Below are 20566 nucleotides of genomic sequence, written 5' to 3'. Positions count from 1 at the left end.
GAGGGGGCATGCGGAGTTGGGGAAAAGAAGTGAGTAACTCTGACTGCAAAAAACAAGTGTGACAACTTGAGTGAGGCAGGCATGGTCCGGCTATGCCAGGAGAGTCAATCCCATCATCTATGCCCAGAGAAAGGCAACTCTTGGATTCGTGTCCCTCCCTTAGGAGGCAGGAGCTGGGCTTCTAGTGCCAACACTCATCCTTGAACTTGGTTAACTTTCATTGCAGCTGTGTGCCTAGATGGAAATGACAACAAAATAGGCTTAACTAGGACTGCTGGTGGTGGGGAACAGGTGTGGCTCTGGCATTTTCCCTCCTTTGTTTCTCATAGGCTCTTTTTGTAATAATATTATAATACTTTAATGAAAAAAAACTTAATTTAAAGCTATGGAACATCTATAAATCAGTCATCATGATTTTCCTTTACTGAGCCCTCATATGTCTGCTGCTTCATTAACAATGGAGGAGTGGGACAGAGGCAGAGGAACCCAACCCTGCCTTTGGGGAGTTTATGGCCCACGTGAAAAGGTCTTTTACATACCAACTGTCTGTAGAGCCACACACAAAAGGGCAGAGCAGGATCTTTTCAACTTTATAAAAAATATTTTAGTGGTGATAAAATACACATAACGAAATGTACCTAGAAGTGGAATTGCTAGATCATATGGTAGTTTTGTTTTTAATCTTTTGAGGAACTGCCATGCAATTTTCTATAGCAGCTGCACCATTACCAACAGTCTATAGGGGTTCCAATTTCTTCATAGGCTCGCTTACACTTTTTTTTAATAGTAAGTAGTTTAAACTTTTTTGACTGTCATCCATCATAAAAAAATATATTTTACATCTAGCCTACGCTCTATATACACACATACATACCTCTAGCTAAAACAGAAGTTTTGCAAAACAAATTGTGCTTATTACATGGGCTCGCTCTAATATTTTCTCTTCTGTGTAATGTAAAAAATGCGGGTCATGACCCACTCGATTGCTTTCATGATCTACTAATGGGTCACAGAGTATAGTTTGAAAAACACTGGCAGAGAGCACTCAGTGGAGATTGTGCACTTTTCCGAATCAGAGATCGTCCGTTCTCTCCCATTCCCCGAGACAGGCTCCACTCTCTAATCCAGAGACAACGCTCTTCCCTTTTTATAAAGATACTGAGCAAAAGGAACCCGGAAAGAGGGAGGAAGGAAGGAAATCAGTCCACTCCAGCAGATGATGTAGGAGCCCACAGCCCACATCGGTGCACTGATACCAAAAAGAGCTCTGCCTGGCTTGGGTCTGGTGGCTCTGTTGTTCTGGGCCTTCCCTGTCCATCTCAGCCCACATTTGGCCAGGTCATCTCTGGTGTCCCACTCTGAGGGTGGCCTGACCGTGTCCTCCCCCTCAGAGGAGGGGCGGAGCTCATCCCAATAAGAAAAGCCTATCCCTGGCCTCATAATCTCACAGTTGGGTGCCCAGCTTTTCCGTTGCAGCTCTGCTTGATGAAGAGTCCCCTCCGCTGTGTTGGAATGCCTTTCCTTTACTGTGTGGACAGACCACAGGATCCCGAGTGACACCCGTCCACTGAGCACATGGAATTCGAGGCACCAACGGATCAGATTTGGGATGGGAGGGGCTGGGACCGGAGTCTGGGCCTCCTCTTTCAGAGGAACACTTCCCACATCACTCACTCATTTTCAGCAAATGGTCCAGCAGGCTGTTCAGTTTCACACAATAGGGAAGGATGGTGGGGAGGGATGTAAAAGAGACAGCGACTGAAGAAAAGTGTGTGCAGACATAGGGAGGGAACTTCCCTTTCAAAAACGTTGAGTTCAGACCCTTGTCCGAGCTCTTATTAGGTATGTGACCTTAGGAAATAACTTTGCCTCTCTGCCTTAGTTTCCTCCTTTGTAGATAGGTGATTATCATAGGGTGGTACCCACCTCTTTTTTTAACTATAATTTCTTTTTATTGTGGTAAAATTCATGTAAATTCAACATTTTAACCATTTTAAAGTGTAACATTTATTGACATTTAGTACACTCACAGTCTTGTACAGTCGTCCCACCTATCTAGTTCCAGACTGTTTTCATCACCCCAAAAGGAAACCCGGTAGCGAGGGAGCACTCACTCAACTTTTCCCTTCCCCAGCCCCTGGCAACCACCAAACTCCTTTCTGTCCCTTTGCATTTAGATATTCTGGATATTTCACATAAATGAACACATATAATATGTATCCTTTTGTGGCTGGCTTCTTTTCACTCAGCATAATGTGTTCAAGATTCGTGTGTGTGTGTGTGTGTGTGTGTGTGTACTTCATTTCTTTTTATGGCTGTATAATACTCCCCTGTATGACTATACCACATTTTGTTTATTCATTCGTCCCTTAATAGACATTTGGATTGTTTCCATTATTGCTGCTAGGAACATTCGTGTGCCATTTTTGTTTGAGCATCTGTTTTCTATTCTTTGGGTATATACCAAGAGTAGAATCGTCAGATCGTATAAAAATTTCATATAAAATTTTTTGAAGAACTGCCTCTACTTTATTTTGGGATGGGTACATGAAGCAGTCAGCACTGTACCTGGCACAGAGCAGTAATAAAAAACACTTTTCATCTTCATTATCACATGCTAAGTGCCAGGTGCTCTTATAAACATTTTACTCTAGCAACACACTTCATCCACACTACCCTGTAAGGTAGATAAATTATGATTATTCCCATTTACAGAAGAGTACTGAGGCCCGAGGAGTTCTAAGTGATTTGTCCAAGGTGTTTAATGGCTCTTCTGACTCAGGCAGAGAAGGCCCAGGGTGGGGCAGAGTGGAAGTCACAAGGAGGCCAGTTTCAGCTCAGTGGAAGGATGGCCTTCCTGTTACAACTTTGCCTCTGTAGAGGAGCTGGTTCCAGCAGCAGTGAGCACTTTGTCCCTTGAGCTGTGTAGGCTAGATGTTGAGTGAGCCTTGAGGAGTTACTTGGCAGTGATCCCTGGGCACCAGCACCTCAGGGTCACAAGGAAGCGAAGTCATGGAGGGTGTGATGAGGACTCCCTGGTGGGCTCTGGGCTTTGGACCAGGCAGCTTGCACCTGTGGCTGGTTGAGACCCTGGGGGTTGGGCTGACCCTAGGCCTGAGTTCCCAGCCTTGGTCCTGCTGCCCAGTCATTTCTGACTCTCTTTTCCAAACTTTGCAGCCAGAGGAGCCACAGATGGTGCAGGCACAGGCCCTGGGGCTGGCTGAGAATCAGCCTGTGGCTGTGGTACAGTCGGTTCCTGGGGCACACCCTGTACCCATGTATGCCTACTCCATCAAAGACTCCTCCTGTAGAAAGGTAAGTTCTTCCCAGGCCCCACCTTCCCTCCTGAGGGCCCAGATCCCACCAGGCAGTAAGAGGTGGAGCTGGGTGAGAATCTAGACTTTAATCAGTACCTTGCTGTTGGCTGCCCTGTAAGGAGGTTCTCCTCTACTAAGAATGAGCTACTCCCTGGCAGTCAGAGGCCTGGTGGTCCGCAGGCAGGGCCAGTGTGCATGGCAGCTTGGGAGTGTGTTCTGTGTGGAGAGAGGCATTACTTGCATGGCAGATAGCAGAGGGAACAGCAGGAGTAAAGGGGGCGGCCACAGCCGCCTGCTACCCAGGTCTAGGTCTCTGCCCACCACCCCAGGACCCCTGGAGGCTCCTTACCTGGCCCTGTGACTCCCCACTGCACAGGAGGTCTCCAACACAGCCACACCACAGAAGAGGAAGTCCTGCCAGACCGAGTGCCCCAGGAAAGTCATCAAGCTGGAGTCTGAGGAGGAGAAGGAGGCCAGGTTGGCCCGGAGCTCCCTCGAGCAGCCCAGCACCTCCAGGGCAGTATCACCACCCCACCTGGATGGGCCCCCCAGCCCCGAGAGCCCCACCGTAGGAAATGAGGTCTTACCGCTTAACAGCAACCATGAGACTGGCGACTCTGGAGAGGCAGGTAGGGAAGTGGGGTTCAGCAGAGACAGAGGCCTACACGCTGCCCTCCAGGGGCTGGGTGGGGCCCCTTTCTGCATTCTGACTGCACCCAGGGAGCCCAAAGCCAACAGCACTCCCAATGTCCTGCTCTCAGCTGCCATGAAATGGGACAAGGAGAGCCCACGGTTTGCCTAGCGGGTGAGAATGGATACAGTTTATTTTACCATGTGCTTTGCTGGGATTCCAGTGTGGGGAGCAGGAGGGGCTTAAGCCCACAGATCCTTAGCTCCTTACCCCAACACACTCTTATAGAACCCAGCTGCATGCCTCTAGAGAGTGTGGGTCTCCCCAAGAAACATTTATTTGGTGGGTGCCTAGTATGCTCCCAGAGAGGACTTGGGTAAAGTCCACACCCATCACTTCCCTAATTTCTCTGCAAAGGCCACCCATCTGAGGTACCTCATTTGTCCTAGACATCTTTTATGGACACTGCCAGACAGGGAGTCCTTGGGCATGAGTTAAGGTCAACCGGTAGAATTCTGAAATGTTCGAGACACGAGACAGTCCAGCTTTCTTTTCATTCTAGGTCACAGACCCTGACTCTGGTCACACACTGAGCCCTAACTGACATTCCTTATTCCCAGATAACTATTGTTGAATCAAAAGGTTTTGGTTAACTAACTATAGGGTATCTTTTAGCTTGAACATCTCATGGGGCTGAGAATTGGGATAAAACAAAATGCTTCTTTAGGATTGCAAAAGGTTCCAAACCAGGTGATGCTTGTCAAGCCTCCTCTACTGGGAGCAAATTCTGCATTCAGAACCAGCAGCTAAACTAGTATTCAGAAGGCACAGCAGGCAGTAATGGAAAGCCACTTAGAATAAACAGATCCACAGGGACACACGCGGTGACTGTTCATAATGCGCCTTGCAGGGCACATGTCGCCCACCCAGTCCACTGCCCTGGAAGGATTCCCGTGGGAATATGGGGCGGGGGTGGGGTGGGGTGGGGGGTAGATAGCGGGCATCCCCTACAGGGCCTAATGCCTCCGCTCCTAACCAGTTTCAGAAGAGCGCATCGTGGTGATCAGCAGCTCAGAAGACTCAGATGCTGAAAACTCGGTGAGTGGCCCAGAAGTCGGTTCTGGACTTCTGCCTCCCCTGTTTTCCAAGTCCCAGGGGTACGGCCACGGCAGGTGAGTCTCAGACTTGCCTTGCACCTGGGCAATTTTCCAGTGAGGTTGTAAGTCCTGAGCTGCCCTGAGGACAGTCTCCAAATGCCAGCTGTGGGCCTGGACTACCCCAGTCTCCCCTCCAGACCAGGGCAGTGGCCTTCAGTAACCATATGTTCTCTTCTGAAATGTGAATAGATTGCTTCCATCCAGAGCCCTGTCTCTTTTCTGGACTACCCAGTGCCTTTGTTGGGATTGTCCTTATTCATTTCCTGTCCTCTGCGTCCTTAACAAGGAGGGTAGACAGCAGTGAGAGCCATTGTGGGGGTGTGAGGGTATGGGACAGCACTGTACAGGGCCCAGGCAAGCAAGTTTTCACTCCATGTAAGAACTTTTTTAAAGCATCCTATAATGGAACAGTGGCTTTGTGAGTTGTGACCCTTCTGTCCCTGAGGCTTGTTAATGGAGGCTGGCCAGTTCCCTGTCCCAGGGAAAAGGGGATCTGAACAGAGTGAAAGTTTGGAGTGGGTGGCCCCCGAATCCCTTCCAGTCCTCAGTCTGAGGTTCTATATTGGAAAGCACATGGAGCCCACGGAGACTGCTGCACCACACCCCCCGCCAGCCCATCCCCTGCTGAGAGCGCGAGGAGCATCCCACCCTTGCCGGGCCTCCCGTCTGCCCAGTGGCACATGCCGCCCCCCGTCTTGGCCTCCCCACCATCCCACCAAGCAAGCTGTCGTCCCTGATGCCGAGTCTCCCAGCCAGCCTGCCAGGTGCCAGGAGCGTACTGTCATCCAACGTGGGATCAGCTACTTGTCTCGAGCACAAAGAGTCACCCGACTTCGCCACATCTTCCACTTGCCACTCAAAATGTATTGTACCCCCATGTGGACTTCTACTTCCCCTGCCACCACTCCGGCCACCACCCCAGCCATCACAGGGCATCCCAACCATCCTGCCAACCCTCAAGAATGTACCACCCCCCTCCAAAGGGCCAGCGGCGAACCCCGCCGGGCGCGAAGGGCAGGGCGGCCCCGTGGCCGCTCCCTCCGGGGATCCTCACGTGTAACCCAGTGGCTCAACAACTTCTTCTCTCTTCCTCTCTCCTCTGTGACTCCCCAGTTTGATGCCTCTCTCAGGGGGGGCAGGGCAGGAGGCAGAGTGCTCCGGATGCTTAGGGCAGGAATCTCCCAGGATTCTGACAGAACCCCTATGAAGAATCCCCAAATCCAGGTCCCACTGGAAGTCTCTCCAAATGCATTTTCTCCACTCCGCCCTCCAGAAAGTCCCTCCACCAGCTCAGCCCCACCTCAGACAAGCCTCTGAGAACCCTGAGTGCCTCCCTCTACAGCTATTAGCCACCATCCTCTTGTAACCTTGTGGCCAACACCTATGCCCTACTTCTGCTTTTTCCATCCCCCTGCCTGGCCGGGTCCAGCCCACACACCTAAAGGCCTCCCACACAGTAGGTGTTCATACATCTTGATCAAGGAGTGAACAGTTGCATGGACTCTGGGCAGGGAGACCTAAGTCTTCTTCAGCCAAGAGGGCGTGACTGAGATTCAGGCCACCACTCCACATGCCTGGGCCTCTGCCCAAGAAAAGGAAGCTTTTCTCACCATCTGCACCTCCCACTGCCCCATCCCCTTACCCCAAGCCTTTACTCTAGGTCTCTGCCAGGACCTAAACCCATGAGAACAGGGGCTGTGTCAATCCCAAGGCCTGGCAGATAAATATTTGTCTCAATAAATATTTGTTGAAAGATCACCCTTGCAAACCCTTCTTCCTTGACCAACAGAGTCCCTGCTGGACTTACCTGTTCCCTGCAGGTAGCTTTTGTCTCCTCCCGGCACTGAAAGTTGGTTCTCCTGTGGGGTTGCAATGTCCCTCTTTCCCGAAACCACGTTCTGTGAGTGTCAGAGGTAGGAGATGGGGTCAAGAACCTCTGCCTCCTGGGCTGTTTCAGTCCCACCATCTGCTAAGACCTGTGCCTTTGAGGTTCCACGTCTCAAGATGAACCCCACTTCCCCCAGCTCATCTCAGGCATCCTCCTGCTTTCCCCACATAGAGAAGACTTTGGTACCTGCCTCCTAAGTTTTCTCTCCCTTCTTCTTGGGGGACCGCAGGTATCCATCACCCTGGCCTCTCCACTTTTTGAACTCAGGGGGCTTCACCCCATGGCCACCCCCAGGACCTCACCAAGAACTGTCCATCTCTAAAGTGGTCCACTCAAGACTCTGACCATAGCCTCCTGACCCTCGAGCTCTCCAGTTACTTCCAGGACCTCTGCTCTCTCCCACCGAGCTCCTCCTGCCTTTGCTTCCCTCCAGCCAGCAAGGCCCACCATTACAGCCAATCTTGCATCCAGATCTCTTCACCCTGCCTCCCCGTGGTTTGTTAGTCCTGCCCTCAAAAAGCAATCTCGGAGGGATTCTCTAGCTTTGCCTTCTCTGCACTGCCACCTGGAGGCTGAATAGTGTTGGAGAAAAATCAACGGGGAAAACCACAAAGGATAGTCTCTAAGAATGTGCTTGTCCTGCCCACCCCCACAGCTCACCGCGCCTCCACTGCCCAAGCTCCACACCTTCATCCCCACCCTCATTCTCCGCACACGACCATACCCTCTGCCCCAGAGAGACGACGGGAGCCCTCACATAGCTAGTAGACATCTGCTATCCAATATCTAGTCACAGATTGACCTGACTCCATCACATTCTTCCCCAGTACCTTCTATTAGGATGGAGGGACATCTACTCTGGGACGCTCTCCTTCTGTCCTGGCCCCAGTCCTCCTGTCTTTTGGGGAGCCTCCCCCTACCTCCCCATCCTCATCTGCATCTTCAAATACTTCCAATTCCTTATGAGCTAAACATGCTGAAGGAAGTCTTTTCCCCTCAGAACCTCCCCATTTCCAGCCCCTCGGCCCTCTTTCCTCACCCCACTTCCCTGCTCTCCCCACCATGCCAGTGAAACCTGCCCACCAGCACCGGGGTAACCCCTCCGGGTAGCCTCCAAGTCTAGGGGTCACCTTCAGTTCTTACTCTTGACCAGCATCAAACCCTCCCTGAGAGACTGCTTCCCCTGGGATCGGGAGGTCTTCCTCCTGCAGCCTGGCTGCTCCTCCTCACTCTCCTTCAAGGTCTTTTCCTTTAAATGTTGTTCTTACAGCTTTGGTTCTTAGCCCTCTTCTCTTTTAGTCTATGTACTCTCCTGTGATCTCAGTCGGGCCTGTGGCTTCTTATACTGCCCTGGAGCTGCCGATGCCAGACCAGTACAGCTAGCAGCCCTCCCCCGGGTGCACTCGGGTGCCCCATAGAGAAACCTCAAACTCATTTCCTTCTCTCAGTAAATTGCACCATCTGCCCAGTTACACAAGCTGAGATCCCAAAGCCTCCAGGGACACTTCTTCCTATTATTCCTCACAGCCAATCCATTTTTAAGTCTTGTCGTTCTGTGTTCTAAATTTCTCTGAAATCTGGGCACTTCTTTCCATCCCATAACCTTGATAAAATTAAAGCAAAACTGAGTCTTGGTGGAGGTAGAATCCTGGGAAGGAAACAGAGAAAAGGACTGGATGCCAGTGGTCTTACCAGACTTCCTCAGAGTCAAGTGGAAGAACTGACCCCAGCCAAGTTTGGGTGGTGGGGATGTCAGTCTAATCCTCAGATGTCAGCAAGGAGCGAGGTGATGCCTGAGGTTAATCAAGGGAGGAGGGAGAAGCACGTTGCAGGTTATGAAGACCTGAACATTTAGAAGTAGCTGCTCACCTTTGAGGCTAGGTCTGGAGCGAAAGCCAGAGAACCACTGCTTTGAGGTAGTTATTCTTCAGACACACAGGTTTTAAATTAACCATTATGGGAGTTCCAAACTTTCTTTAAAAGAAAACAAATTAGGTCCCCCTGGTACATTTCTCACCCATCTTCAGTGCCGTTTCCAGACCCTTGGTTCCCCTAGAGTACCTGCAGCAGCTTGGAGGGAGGGGGCAGGACGACATTCCCTGGGTGCTCCAGGCTCCTGTATTCACATGTCCTCCCCTCTTTGTGACCTTGAACCGACCTTCCAGTGAGGGACAGTTGTAAAATACTGGCCTGCTAAGATACTGCATTTTCCAAATGTACCGGGGCCTGTGCCCCCACCACGACCCCCTACTCGGGCTGCAGCTGTGTCAGTTGCTGGACTCCAGGCATGTCTGGGGGGCTCTGGTGCAGGCCTGCTGGGCTCTGGGAGAGACTGCGTGAGCAAGAGGGGCACTCTGAAAGAGACCTCGCCCCTGCTGGACGAGGCGGTGGAGCTGTAGTGAGGTGGAGGGTGAGACCCAGGCCTGATGGTCGACCTAGGGAGAGGACTATGATTAAAAACAAGAGTAGGTCAGCAGTGCCTCTACTGTAGGCCCTGTGTTAGGATCCAAGGCAGAAAAAGATAGGTGTTCTCACCACTCTTGCGACAGATGACTGGCCCCAGGGCCTGGCAGCAGCAGGACCAAGTGGAAGCAGGAGGGGGCTTTGTCAAGAGGGCAGCCACTGGCAGAAGTGGCAGTGGTAACCGGCAGTGAACGGAAGGCCTGTAGGAAGCAGCTGACCCAGAGGAGGGACACTGATGCTGGTGAGTGTGTGTATCAGATTTAAAAAGGTGCTCAGCTGAGAAGATCAGAGCCACATCCCCCGAGAGGCAGCAGCCGCCTGCGAAAGGGCTGGAGCAGTGAGCAGAGGGCAGTGGGGGCCACAGGCTAGCTAATAGTGTGGTTCGGTTCACAGACACATGTGAGGTATCTCCGGGGGCCTTCCAGATTTTGCAAGAGCTGGGATTTTATATCTGCAAAAACCAGCAATGAATGTCTTGCCAAACTGACCCCAGCTGTTGCTTAACCTCAGATGCTAAGAAAGTCCCTCAGGAGCTGGGACTCTTGATAAGCAATAATGACAGATAGATACTAGGTAGATATCTTCAGGTGATGGATACTGAATATCAAAGGGTTTAGCCCGACAGGCTGATGACCAAACATGGACTCAATCAGTAATTAGGACAGTCGTTCTCAACCCTGCCTGACACTATGATCACTTGGAGTTTTACCAATGACAAATTCCTAGGTCCCACCCCCAGAGATCCTAAATGAATTGGTCTGTGGTATAGGCTGGGCATCACAAGTATTTCAAGCTGCTAATGCAGAGCCAAAGAAGAGAACCCTGAGAGAACTGGGGGATTCAGTTACACGTCTGTGTCAGAGAAATGCTCAGATGTGTATGATCGGCCTTGAATGGAGGTGAGATGTATCTCCTGGGATATGACCCAGCAGGGGAGAGGAGAGCTGGATCTTCCCAGATAAACCTCCTAGACCTTTGGAAGGTGATTAAGATGTCAACCTAGCTGCTTCCTATGAGTACCCTTGGTACGGCTGTTGGACCTGCTGGGTTGAGTTGGAATGCAGCCAGCCTGCTAAGTTGACCTGTGATGAAAATCAGTGAAATACAGCTCGTGAACCAGATTGCGTATGCAGCCTGAAAAAAATCCTGGATTTCTTACAGCTCAGTCTAAGAAACACAGTCCATTAGCCAAGTATAATAAAGAAATTACAGTAGTTACTTGCATCTTTCAAAGACTATTGAAGGGGATCCAACAGATAACTCGCAGCAGCACTTCTTAAATTCCTTTTCCACTTTCCTTCAGCTCTCATCATCTCCACTCTCTACACCCTCAAAATGTTTTCCCATTGTTCACTTTCCAGTCCTTGCACATGGAATCTCATCTCTCCCTACTCCATTTCTGCCTGCATTTCTTTCCCTGACAAGCAAACCTCCACTTTTTCCAGGGAAAGGCCTTTACCTAGGTGCCTGGGTGCTGGTCTCTACCACTGTCACTCTCTCTCTGCTCCGCCACCCACTCAGTCATCCTGATGTGGAACAAGGCTGAGGCCTAGGGGTGGAACATGAGGGTTTTCCTTAGCGAGCGGGGATGGAAAGATGTTTTGTGCCAGAGCTTTTTTTATGTGCTGATTGCTTTTCTGTTAAACCTGAGTCTTTAGAAAAGTCTTTTTAAAATGTGCCAGTATATCTTTGGGAGGGAGAATTGAGTTTACAACTAGCTAGATTTCAGTGGAAGGTGTTCCAGTGAGACCAGCCCCACAACGAAGCCACACTTCATAAAAGTCCCCAAGGGCAAGAGGGATCTGGGAGGAAGAAGAGTCAGGGCTGGGAGATCCAGCCCCGCTCCACTGACAAGCTCAGTGGAAAGGGGATGTGCTTTTTATTAAGGGAGCTAGTAGGCTCCTCAGTAAGTTCAGGACAAAGGACACTTCCATGACTATAAAAGAGAAAATGGCCCCAGGACAAGGGGAGGCTCTAAAAATGAGGTTCTGGTGGCCATCATAAATGACTCTAGTATAAAGATGGGGGAGTTAGCCTAAAGATGCAGCTGTGCCACTCTCCAGGGAGCTTAACTTTTGGAAGAGAATATCTGAAGAGAAGATTCTGGCTTTAAAGCCTGAAGAGACACAGCAGAAGGAAGGAGACAGGTGGAAACTCTCAGGGCCACAGCAAGGGCTTTTGAAGTTACGTTTGGAGAAAAAAGAAGAAGGAAGAATAGAAAGCCCAGTGTGCCATGTTAGTGAGTAGCAGGAGTCAGCCGAGGGGATAAATCTTCAGCCATTGGCGAGAAGAAGCTGAGGCCCAGGGGAGGACATAGCAAGGGGAGTCCAGCTCTCCACCAGCCCGAGTACAAGAACGCCAAGGCCTTATGAACAAAACAGCTTCTGGAGTCTGGAAAAAGAAAAGCACTGGTTTCTCCCATCAGGGAAGAAGGTGGAGTCTTCGGTGCACCAGCTAGCAACTTCATGGAAGATGCTATAGAACAGTGGTCCCCAACATTTTTGGCACCAGGGACTGGTGCTCCTGAGAATCTAATGCCTGATGATGTGAGGTGGAGCTGAGGCGGTGATGCTAGCGCTGGGGAGCGGCTGCAAATGCAGATGAAGCTTCACTCACTTGCCCGCTGCTCACCTCCTGCTGTGCGGCCCAGTTCCTAACAGGACCCATACAAAACAAGACATGCAAAATAAGCCTTGGACCATGGCTGATTCAAGGGTACTGATATGCAAGGCACTTGACAAAGTCTCTTATTATTCTGTCTAAAGCTCCAGAACTCATAAGCTTCTCTAAGCGAAACCAGCTCTGGATGGATTCCTAGGGAATGTCTGTTTCTATCGATGACTTGGAGGAAGTTGGTGAACCTGGGGTAGGGCTGTGAAATGCAGATAAAGTAAAACTCAGCCATTCCTAGGAAAATCCAGCACATTTTACCTGTGGTTAGTAATGACTTTGCTCTTGGCCAAAGTTTTGTTCAAACAAATGTTTTACCTGGAGAGTAGAAAGGGCCTAGGAGAATATCTAGGCCAGAGACATTAGTCAGAAACCAGGGTTCATGGAGGCCTCAGACGGCCCAGGTGAGGCTAACTCCATCAACTGGCTAGAGCCAGTCCGTAGGAGAAAAGCCTAAGACCTGCTCTATCTAGACTGCATCCTAGCAGTGCCTCCAGCCAGCTCTAGGACACTGGCCATGTTCCTTTCCTCCTGGTCTCTGTCTAATGTTCACAGGTGACAATCACAGGAGATTCTGAGCAGGCCACCAAAGACTGTGCAGATGACAAGCCGTTAACTATGTTATAAGAGGCTGTGTCCTTGGGAGCCAGGTTCTTCTCCCACCTCAAGGCCTTTCAAACTGTTCTTGCCTTGGTGCCGGGGAAAACAGAAGAAACATGAACTGGGGCTAGGAGGAGGGAACCTCATCTCAAACCTCAGCTGTTTCTCTGGAAGGGGCCAGGAGTGAGTGCTCAGCCCGGAGGAGCCCAGGCCTCAGCCTTTCCTAAGCAGCTGGTTCCTGGATGCTACGTGACAGGGCCTCCAGGCTCTGAGCTTTCTCCCTCCACTGCTCTCACTGCTGGGCTCTGTGTGTCCACCTAGATGTGGTGTCCTAGGGGCTGAACGGTCCTCTCCCTTCTCTTTGTGTAGGACACTGGGACCTTGGCTGGCTTTGGGGACAAAAAAAGCCAGGCTCCTGGCCCCTTCCAGAGAAACATCTGGGGTTCAAGATGAGGATCCTTCCTCTTATCCCTGGTTCATACTTTTTCTGAGTCTGCTCAGAGTGAGGAACAGACACCTTCAGCCCTACCCACCATAGCACTGGGCCCTCCCGCCAATTTCTGCACCCAGCACTACTCACCCCTGCGTACAGTCTCTTACGTGTTCACTTTCACACACACTGTATCAACACAGGTTCACAAATTCACACCCCCTGTGCACACCTAGATGCACATGCACACACACTTGCCCACATGCTCTCATCCTCACCCTTCCTCACTAATACATGTGCACTGGTTGACACACACGGCCCGCACACATCTATGTCTTTTTATGCACACACATTCTCGTGCACATGCACTCACCTAAACAAATACTTTCTCTTTCCCAATAACGTGCCCTCCATCATGTGCATGCACATGTTTTGGCCACACCAGCTTGCTCTGTTCCCACACACACTTACGCACACACAACACCCCTGCTCACCGGCACATGCTCGCATTACCAGTATGCTCCCTCTCGCTCTCCGGACCCCTGACCTGTTGGCTTTCCTGTGTTTCAGTCCTTCCAAGAGATGGATGGCAGCAGCAGCGAGTCCAGTGACCTTCAGCTGGAGAGCCCCAACTCCCTCGGGGTCTTGAACGACAGCCTCGCCGACCCCCAAGCAGAAGACAGGCCCCTGGTTTTCTTTGATCTCAAGATTGATAATGAAAGTGGGTTTTCCGGTAGCCTTCCCCATCCCTCTCTAGCTTAGTCTCTACGTTCCCAAGATAAGTGTAGGCAGGGCCATCTGCAAGGTCCAAGGGAGCCCTGAGCTCTGGCCAACGTCTGCAGCCAGAGAAGGGGCAGAGCACTGTGTCTCCCCTGGGACTCCCAGGCGTACCACTTGATTGTTTGAATAAGGACAGCTGCCTTGACTAGTGCCTGAAAGTGTGAGGCAAGCACCTCCGTGAGTTCACCTCTGATGAGCGCTTCTCTTAGCCTTGGGAAGACATCTCTAAACAGAACCACAGTACAGGAAGTCACAGCTATGAGACCAGCAACCCAAGCCAGTCCTTGGGCTGTGACTGCACATTTCTGAGTACAAGGCCCATTCCACAGGGGTCTGCACAGGGAGGCCAGCGGAGCCGAAGTCACAGAGAGATATGACCTCTTCTCCCAGAAGCCCCTCAACTCCTGCAGTGCTTGCCTGGGCCCTGCCCTGGGGCACAGACTCGGCCTAGGGCAAGCCTAGGCAGCTAGAAGCAGCAGGTGTTTCCGCAGGAAAGGGAAGTCACTTGCAGACCTCACAGAAGGCTCTGGGCCACACTTCGAGTGCAGTAGATTGAGCAGGCGTGCTGTTGGTCTCAGGGCTCCAACTGGCTGGGAGCCTTAGCTAAGTGGCTAATGGGATTAGAGGCTAGGGGCAGGGAACGGAGGGCTAGGTATAGAGACAGAAGACAGAAGGGACCTGGATCTAAAGGATTTGGTGAACTCAGGGGCAGGTAGCAGGGGAGCTGGACTCCCTGCAGGTGATCAAAGGGCATTTGAGGGCAGCCGACCTCGTTCTGTCCTCACCAGCAGAGCCAGGGTCAGAGCTGCATTTGGAGGCTAATGTCTGGTTCTGAAGGCAGCAGGTCCGAAGGTGGGGTCTCTGGACGGTGGGTCGGCAGCCCTGGAGGTCCCCACTCCTACCCAGTGCCTCCTGTGCCTCTGGGGTCTCACCGTGCCCTTCTCTCCTGCCCAGCTCAGCAGATTAGCCAACTGGCAGCAGTGAACCAGAAAAGCAAGTTCCGAGTGCTCATCCAGCCTGAGGCCTTCGGCATATACTCCAAGGCAGTCTCCCTGGAGGTGGGGCTGCATCACTTCCTCCGCTTCCTGAGCTCCATGTGCCGCCCTGTCTTGGCCTGCTATAAGCTGTGGGGGCCCAGCCTCCCCTACTTCTTCCGGGCCCTGGAGGACATGAATAAGCTGTGGGAGTTCCAGGAGGCCATCTCGGGCTTCCTGGCCATCTTGCCCGTCATCCGGGAGTGTATGCCCGGGGCCAGCAGCTTCAAACTCAAGAGTCTGGCCAAGACCTACCTGGCGAGAAACATGAGCGAACGTAGCGCCCTGGCCGCCGTGCTGACCATGCGTGACCTATGCCGCCTCCTCGAGGTCTCCTTTGGCCGCCAGATGGCCCAGCACACCTATTCCTTCAGCAGCCTGCAGTGCTTCACATCCCTGCAGCCCCTGGTACAGGCAGCAGTCCTGACACGTGTCGAGGCCCGCCTCCTGGCCCTCCACAACGTGAGTTTTGTGGAGCTGCTGACTGCGCACCGCCGTGACCCACAGTGGGGCTTGAAGAAGTATAGCCGCTACCTGCAGGCCACCTCATTGCCTCCCGCCCAGTCTGTTCTCAGCCTGCAGGCTCTAAGCACCTACTTCAAAGATCTGTTGGAGGGGCCGGCCTTGGCACATGCAGAAGGCACCTCTACCCCTCTCACTGCCCACAGCTTGGGTGAAAGGGCCTCCCAGCAGAGCTGAGAGAACGGGATGACTGGCTTGGAATCTCTGGGGGCAGAGAGGGATGGGGTCCCTGGACCAGGCCCCACCCATCATAGCATTTCAAGTTCCTAGTCCCCAGTACCCAGGTGGCATTCGGTCCAGAATCATTTCTCCTTCTTTGGGACCAAAATTCCCTTCTCTAAAAACCCTACAGAGAAGATCTGGGGCCACCAGATCCTCTGTGCAGGCCCTGGGCGCACCGGTGGGTTAACTCACCAAACCCCTGGCCCCTACCTTCTGGGAGCCAGACCAAGGAGGTCCTGGGTGAAGACAGCCTCTGAGCTCTCTAAGTGGCCCCCATCTTGCCCCAGTCACCTGACTTGCCACTTCCATGGGTATCCTTGCAGCTCCTCCTTGACCCCTGGCCACTGCCCAGGGGACCTGCTGACCACTCCCATGGACACTGCCTGCAACACCGGTGGTACCACAGATACCCAAAGTGCCTTTCAAGCCAAACTGCTCTTCATGAGCTGGGGCTCTCCCAGCCTCTCCCTGCCTGGAGGCTGGCCCTCTGTTCACTTCCCCCTGGAGCATTTTCATCTCCAAAGGGCCCTCACAGCTGCAGAGACGGAAGTTGCTGTGCCATGCCTGTCCCCACTTTCAAAGTCTGACCCCTCCCTCCATGCTTGCTTCCTTCCTCTTGGCCACACAAATACCTCCCCTTAGTTGAGGCTTTGCTCTTTGATCTTCAGGCCACCAACCCATCCCAGCATGGCCTTTTGCTCTGTCTGCAATGCCCACCTCAGCCCTCCCAAGGAATATCCTCCAGCCAGTGCTGCTCTCTGTATAGTACAGGGACCCACACATTGGCTTCTCCTGACAGCCTCTACCGCAGGCCTCTGGAATCAGACTCTCTGGAGTGGGGCTCAGCAAGCTGTTTAGTTTAACAGGTTCTCCAGATGATTTTGATGCCCACTAAGTTCCAGAACCATTGCTGTATAGACTGTTCCTCAAACGAGAAGCAGTGTGGAGTATCTGAGAAAGTCCTGGCCCTGGCACCAACTGTGTTAATTAGATGTGACCTAGGAAAGGGCCCCTTCCTGAGCTCCCATGTCCCCACCCATAAAATGGGCTGGTTGGCCAAGAGAGTCTCAGAGTCCAATTCATCTCTGCCATTCTGGGGCTTTAGGAATGGACAACAGGCCACTGAGGCAGTGGACAAGATGGTTTCCTTCTTGAACCCTAGCTCCCAGCCCTAAACTAAGGTCCCCAACCTTGTGCTCACACCAGAGATCAGTAGTAGAACACAGGCAGGTCAGGGTCATCCCCTCTGACTAGCAGAACCACTGTCCCCTTCCCTGCTCCCATCCTTCTTCCTCAGCTCCCTGCTTCTGGGGCACAGCCCAGAACCCCAACCTCTATGGCCTCAGCTTTCATGTGGATGAAGGGCGTGCGCCCACACCTCAGCCCTGATCCAGTGGGTGCCCTGAAGACCCACTAAGGAATTACGTAGTATCTTGCTACCATGGCGGGAGTGCTGGTTATAACAGCACCAATGCATTTAAAATAAGATTCTGATTTAAAGCAGGTGCTGCCTCTGAAGCTGGTGGGAACAGACTGATGGGGAGAAGGCAGGGCGGGATGTAACTGTGATGAGTCTTGTCCTGGCAGCTGCAAGGCAGCCTCACCCTGGACTGAGCAATGCTCACTGATTTCTAGCCCCACAACGCTTGCTTTCTTCAGACGTAGCCAATCACAGGCTTTATAACATAATGCTGTTCTGCCCTCTCTCCACTTTCACAGCCTTTAATAAAGATGTGAATCTTCAAAAGCTGATGCCCCAGTTCCACATTGTGCTCAGCCCACCCCGGGAGCCACTGAGCAGCCTCTTGCTTGGTGAAGGGGGCACTTCCAGGCCTTTGGGAGTTATTCTTTGTGGGGACCTTTCAGAGAGCCTCTCCTTGCTCAGGGCCGAGGGCCTCACATTTGTGAACCCCACATTCCAGGTGGGGAAACCAGGGAGGGCCTGCCAGGGGGGTCATCTCCAGAGGGAGGGAAAGAAATGCCAAATTCAAGAATTATCCCTGGAGAGAGTCAGGAGCCAGAGACCAGGGTCTGTAGGAACTTCACCTCTGCTGGGTAATCTTGTCCTCTGTGTCCCCAGAGCCACAGGTGGTAAAACCCTTAACAAGGGAAGTAGGGGAGGCCCAGGATATTAGCAATGTGTGACTAATGTGTTGTTGTCCTGGATGTCACAGATGGAATGGAATTCACATTAGTACTTCGAGGGATTCCTGTGGCACAGGCAGTGTAGGTGTTTTCACTCCCCTGGCCTGGATAGGTAGCCAGATAATGTGATTTGGTCACTGCCACCACCCTTAACCCCATCTCCTTGTCTCAGATTCCCAAATTCCAGTTCTGAGGTTTTTAGTCTCTAAGAGCAAGTGTTTCATACTTTAATTCTATCTCAGGTATATCGATGTCAACTAATTATGAGCCTGCTGGGCTAGAGGTCAGGACACTGAGTTTCAATCCTCAATAGCCTGTGACTCTGGTCTGGTGTGTCAAGCTCAGGCTCCAACTTTGTAAAATGGGACAATAAGGGCCATTTTTGTCTCATAGCATCTTGTGTGAACCAGTGATAAAATATTTGTGAAAATAGCTCTTTAATATATGAAGAACTATACAAATGTAAGATCTTATTTTACAACCAAGATGACAGTGTCTTTATAAGCTATAGAGAAATAAACAGATATTAGATCTTAGCAGAAAAGTACATAAGCTTGTCTTCAGGTTAATGAAGAAAAAGACCTGGGAAGAACAGACAACTGTGGGAGTCCTGGGTTCTCGGGGAGCCAGGAAGAAGAGCAGAGGAGTCTCCCTTGGAGTGGCTGAGCAGTAGGTGGTCCCATATCCCCAGTATACCCGATGAGAGACTTAAGCCACACAGACCTGAGGCAGAGAACAGACTTCCTGTGACATCTCAGCTCAGTCCTGCCCAGCCCAGCCATTCTCCAGTGCCTCCTTATGAGGCCTAAGGATTCATTCACACCCCAAGAAGTTCACTTTAAAAATCTTGCTCTTCTACCTGCATAATACCAAGCTGCTCTCTGGTACCTGGCTCTGCTGTGCTCCTGCCCTGCATCCTCCCCTCATCTAGTCCTAGCCTGCCCCACTCCCATTTTCATTCCTATCCTAGACTCACTCTCACCCCTAGTCTCAACCCTGACAATACTCCATATCTCAGAGTTTATCTTGCACCCTAAACCTCCTAGCAGGCCCTGCTCCTCTCTCCTCTGACTTCAGGCTTGTTTCCACCCCCGCATCCCACGTGCCCCAGCTCCTATTTCTAGATTAAAGGGGTCCTTTCTCACCTTTCTTCACGCACATTAACGGAACCCCACAGATAGTGACACCAAATGTCAAATCATACAGGGAAGTACATTGTGGACCCCGCCCAGAAGTAGCCGGGCTGAGCTAGAGCTCCTCCCAGAATCCACCAGCAGAGGGCGCTGCAGCCCCAGCGGTGTTTGACTTCTTCCTTAAACAGAGCTGCTGCTCCACGTGGATGCGGACTGTTTGGTGCTTGGGCTTCGGGCTCAGGTAGCCTGTGCTTTTTTCCAAAGTGCACCGCACATTTTTGGTGGTATGGGAGGTATTGTTAGGTAGATGGCACATGGAGAAACATTTGTTAAATGTTAATAGCTTCTAGAACATACTTGTTCAGAATGAAGTGACTGGAGTTCTTTAAAGGTCTGATTTAAGGACAAATATTAAGTAGCTACAATCTCAGAAGGAACACGGGTATAGCAAAACTTGTGACTAGGAGTGACTTAATTTGGGGAAACCCTGGGTTACCCATGGAGCTAGAATGAGGGTTATGGATGAGGGTTAGGGCAAAGGTGAGGGGTTAGGGCAAAGGTGAGGGCCCAGGTTGCAATTGGGGTAAGGATGGGTGGGGTTAGGCGTGAGGGTGAGGCCTAAGGTTAGGATTTGTGGTTATATCAAATTTAGGGTCACATTTGGTGATTAAGGTTAGGAATTGAATTAGGAATTTAATTAGGAATGGAGTCAGAGTCACGTTTGGATCTATATGTATTTGTCACTTTAGCAACTGAAAAATCCATGAAACTGGATCCATGAAACAGGATCTTCTGAGGAGGATCCCCTAATATGGCACCCCAAGGGCAGTGCCCCCTCCCCCCCAGCATCCTCTTCTAGAAGCACTCAAGCACCTCCTGAGCTCACTGAAGAGGATGTGAAATCCAGGAATTACAGTCTCCAGGTGACTAATGCTCCTAAGCTAACATAACTGAAAGATAACTACCTGCTGGACACTAGGTGTTTTCTCATTTAGCACAGGTATCCTCTTTTAGTCTCCTGAACAACCCAGGCAATTACATCCTCATCCTCATTTTATAGATAAACATGGGGTAGAAAGAAGGTTGAGTACCTTACTCAAAGTCATTAAGCTTGTATGTGATAGAGTTGGGATTTACCCCACAGGAAGCCTATGTCTAGACCGGAGCTATCTGGGTCCCACACTGCTAGGTGCATTGCTGTGTTTTGGGGGAGCCAGTTTTCTGCTCTCTCTTTCCCACGCCCTCCTGGTCTGCTGATCTAACAAGATGCAAAATTCAGACTCCGGAAAGCTCCCACCCTATCCTTCTGGTCCTAGCAGTCAAACTTATCTTAATTCTAATCTTTTATTTTAGAGCAGTGCTTCTCGAACCTTTTTTTCTCCCATTATTGTCCCCATAAGGAGCCTTTTTAGACATTTCTTTTTTCTCCTAGTCACAGATCCCTGAAATGAAATTTTAATACCATGGATATACTATAGGTCAGTGGTCCTCAACCTTTTTGTCACCAGGGACCAGTGCTCCTATGAGAATCTAATGCCTGATGATCTGAGGTGGAGCTGAGGCAGTGATGTTAG

At 51.2% G+C, this 20566-nt stretch overlaps 1 protein-coding gene across 7 annotated transcripts in view; it reads left to right on the top strand.

The window, feature by feature from the left end:
* PML (PML nuclear body scaffold) overlaps positions 1-17461 on the top strand; it is a 39353-nt gene extending 21892 nt beyond the window's left edge. For 3 of the 7 annotated variants that reach the window (XM_039856558.1, XM_039856557.1, XM_039856559.1), the window contains 5 exons: positions 3178-3315; positions 3694-3946; positions 4988-5046; positions 13727-13877; positions 14891-17461. In XM_039856558.1, the coding sequence (XP_039712492.1) occupies positions 3178-3315; positions 3694-3946; positions 4988-5046; positions 13727-13877; positions 14891-15669 (1380 nt within the window). In that variant the 3' untranslated portion in view covers positions 15670-17461. Of the gene's footprint in view, positions 1-1476; positions 2220-3177; positions 3316-3693; positions 3947-4987; positions 5047-5675; positions 6864-13726; positions 13878-14890 lie in introns of those variants that run through there. The other 4 variants (XM_039856560.1, XM_039856563.1, XM_039856561.1 and 1 more) reach the window with 3 other exon arrangements.
* Positions 17462-20566: the final 3105 nt, after the last annotated feature.

Source organism: Pteropus medius, unplaced genomic scaffold (genome assembly GCF_902729225.1).
Source record: "Pteropus medius unplaced genomic scaffold, Ma_sr-lr_union100, whole genome shotgun sequence".
Classification (NCBI taxonomy): Eukaryota; Metazoa; Chordata; class Mammalia; order Chiroptera; family Pteropodidae; genus Pteropus; species Pteropus medius.
This window is presented reverse-complemented; position numbering and strand designations above follow the sequence as displayed.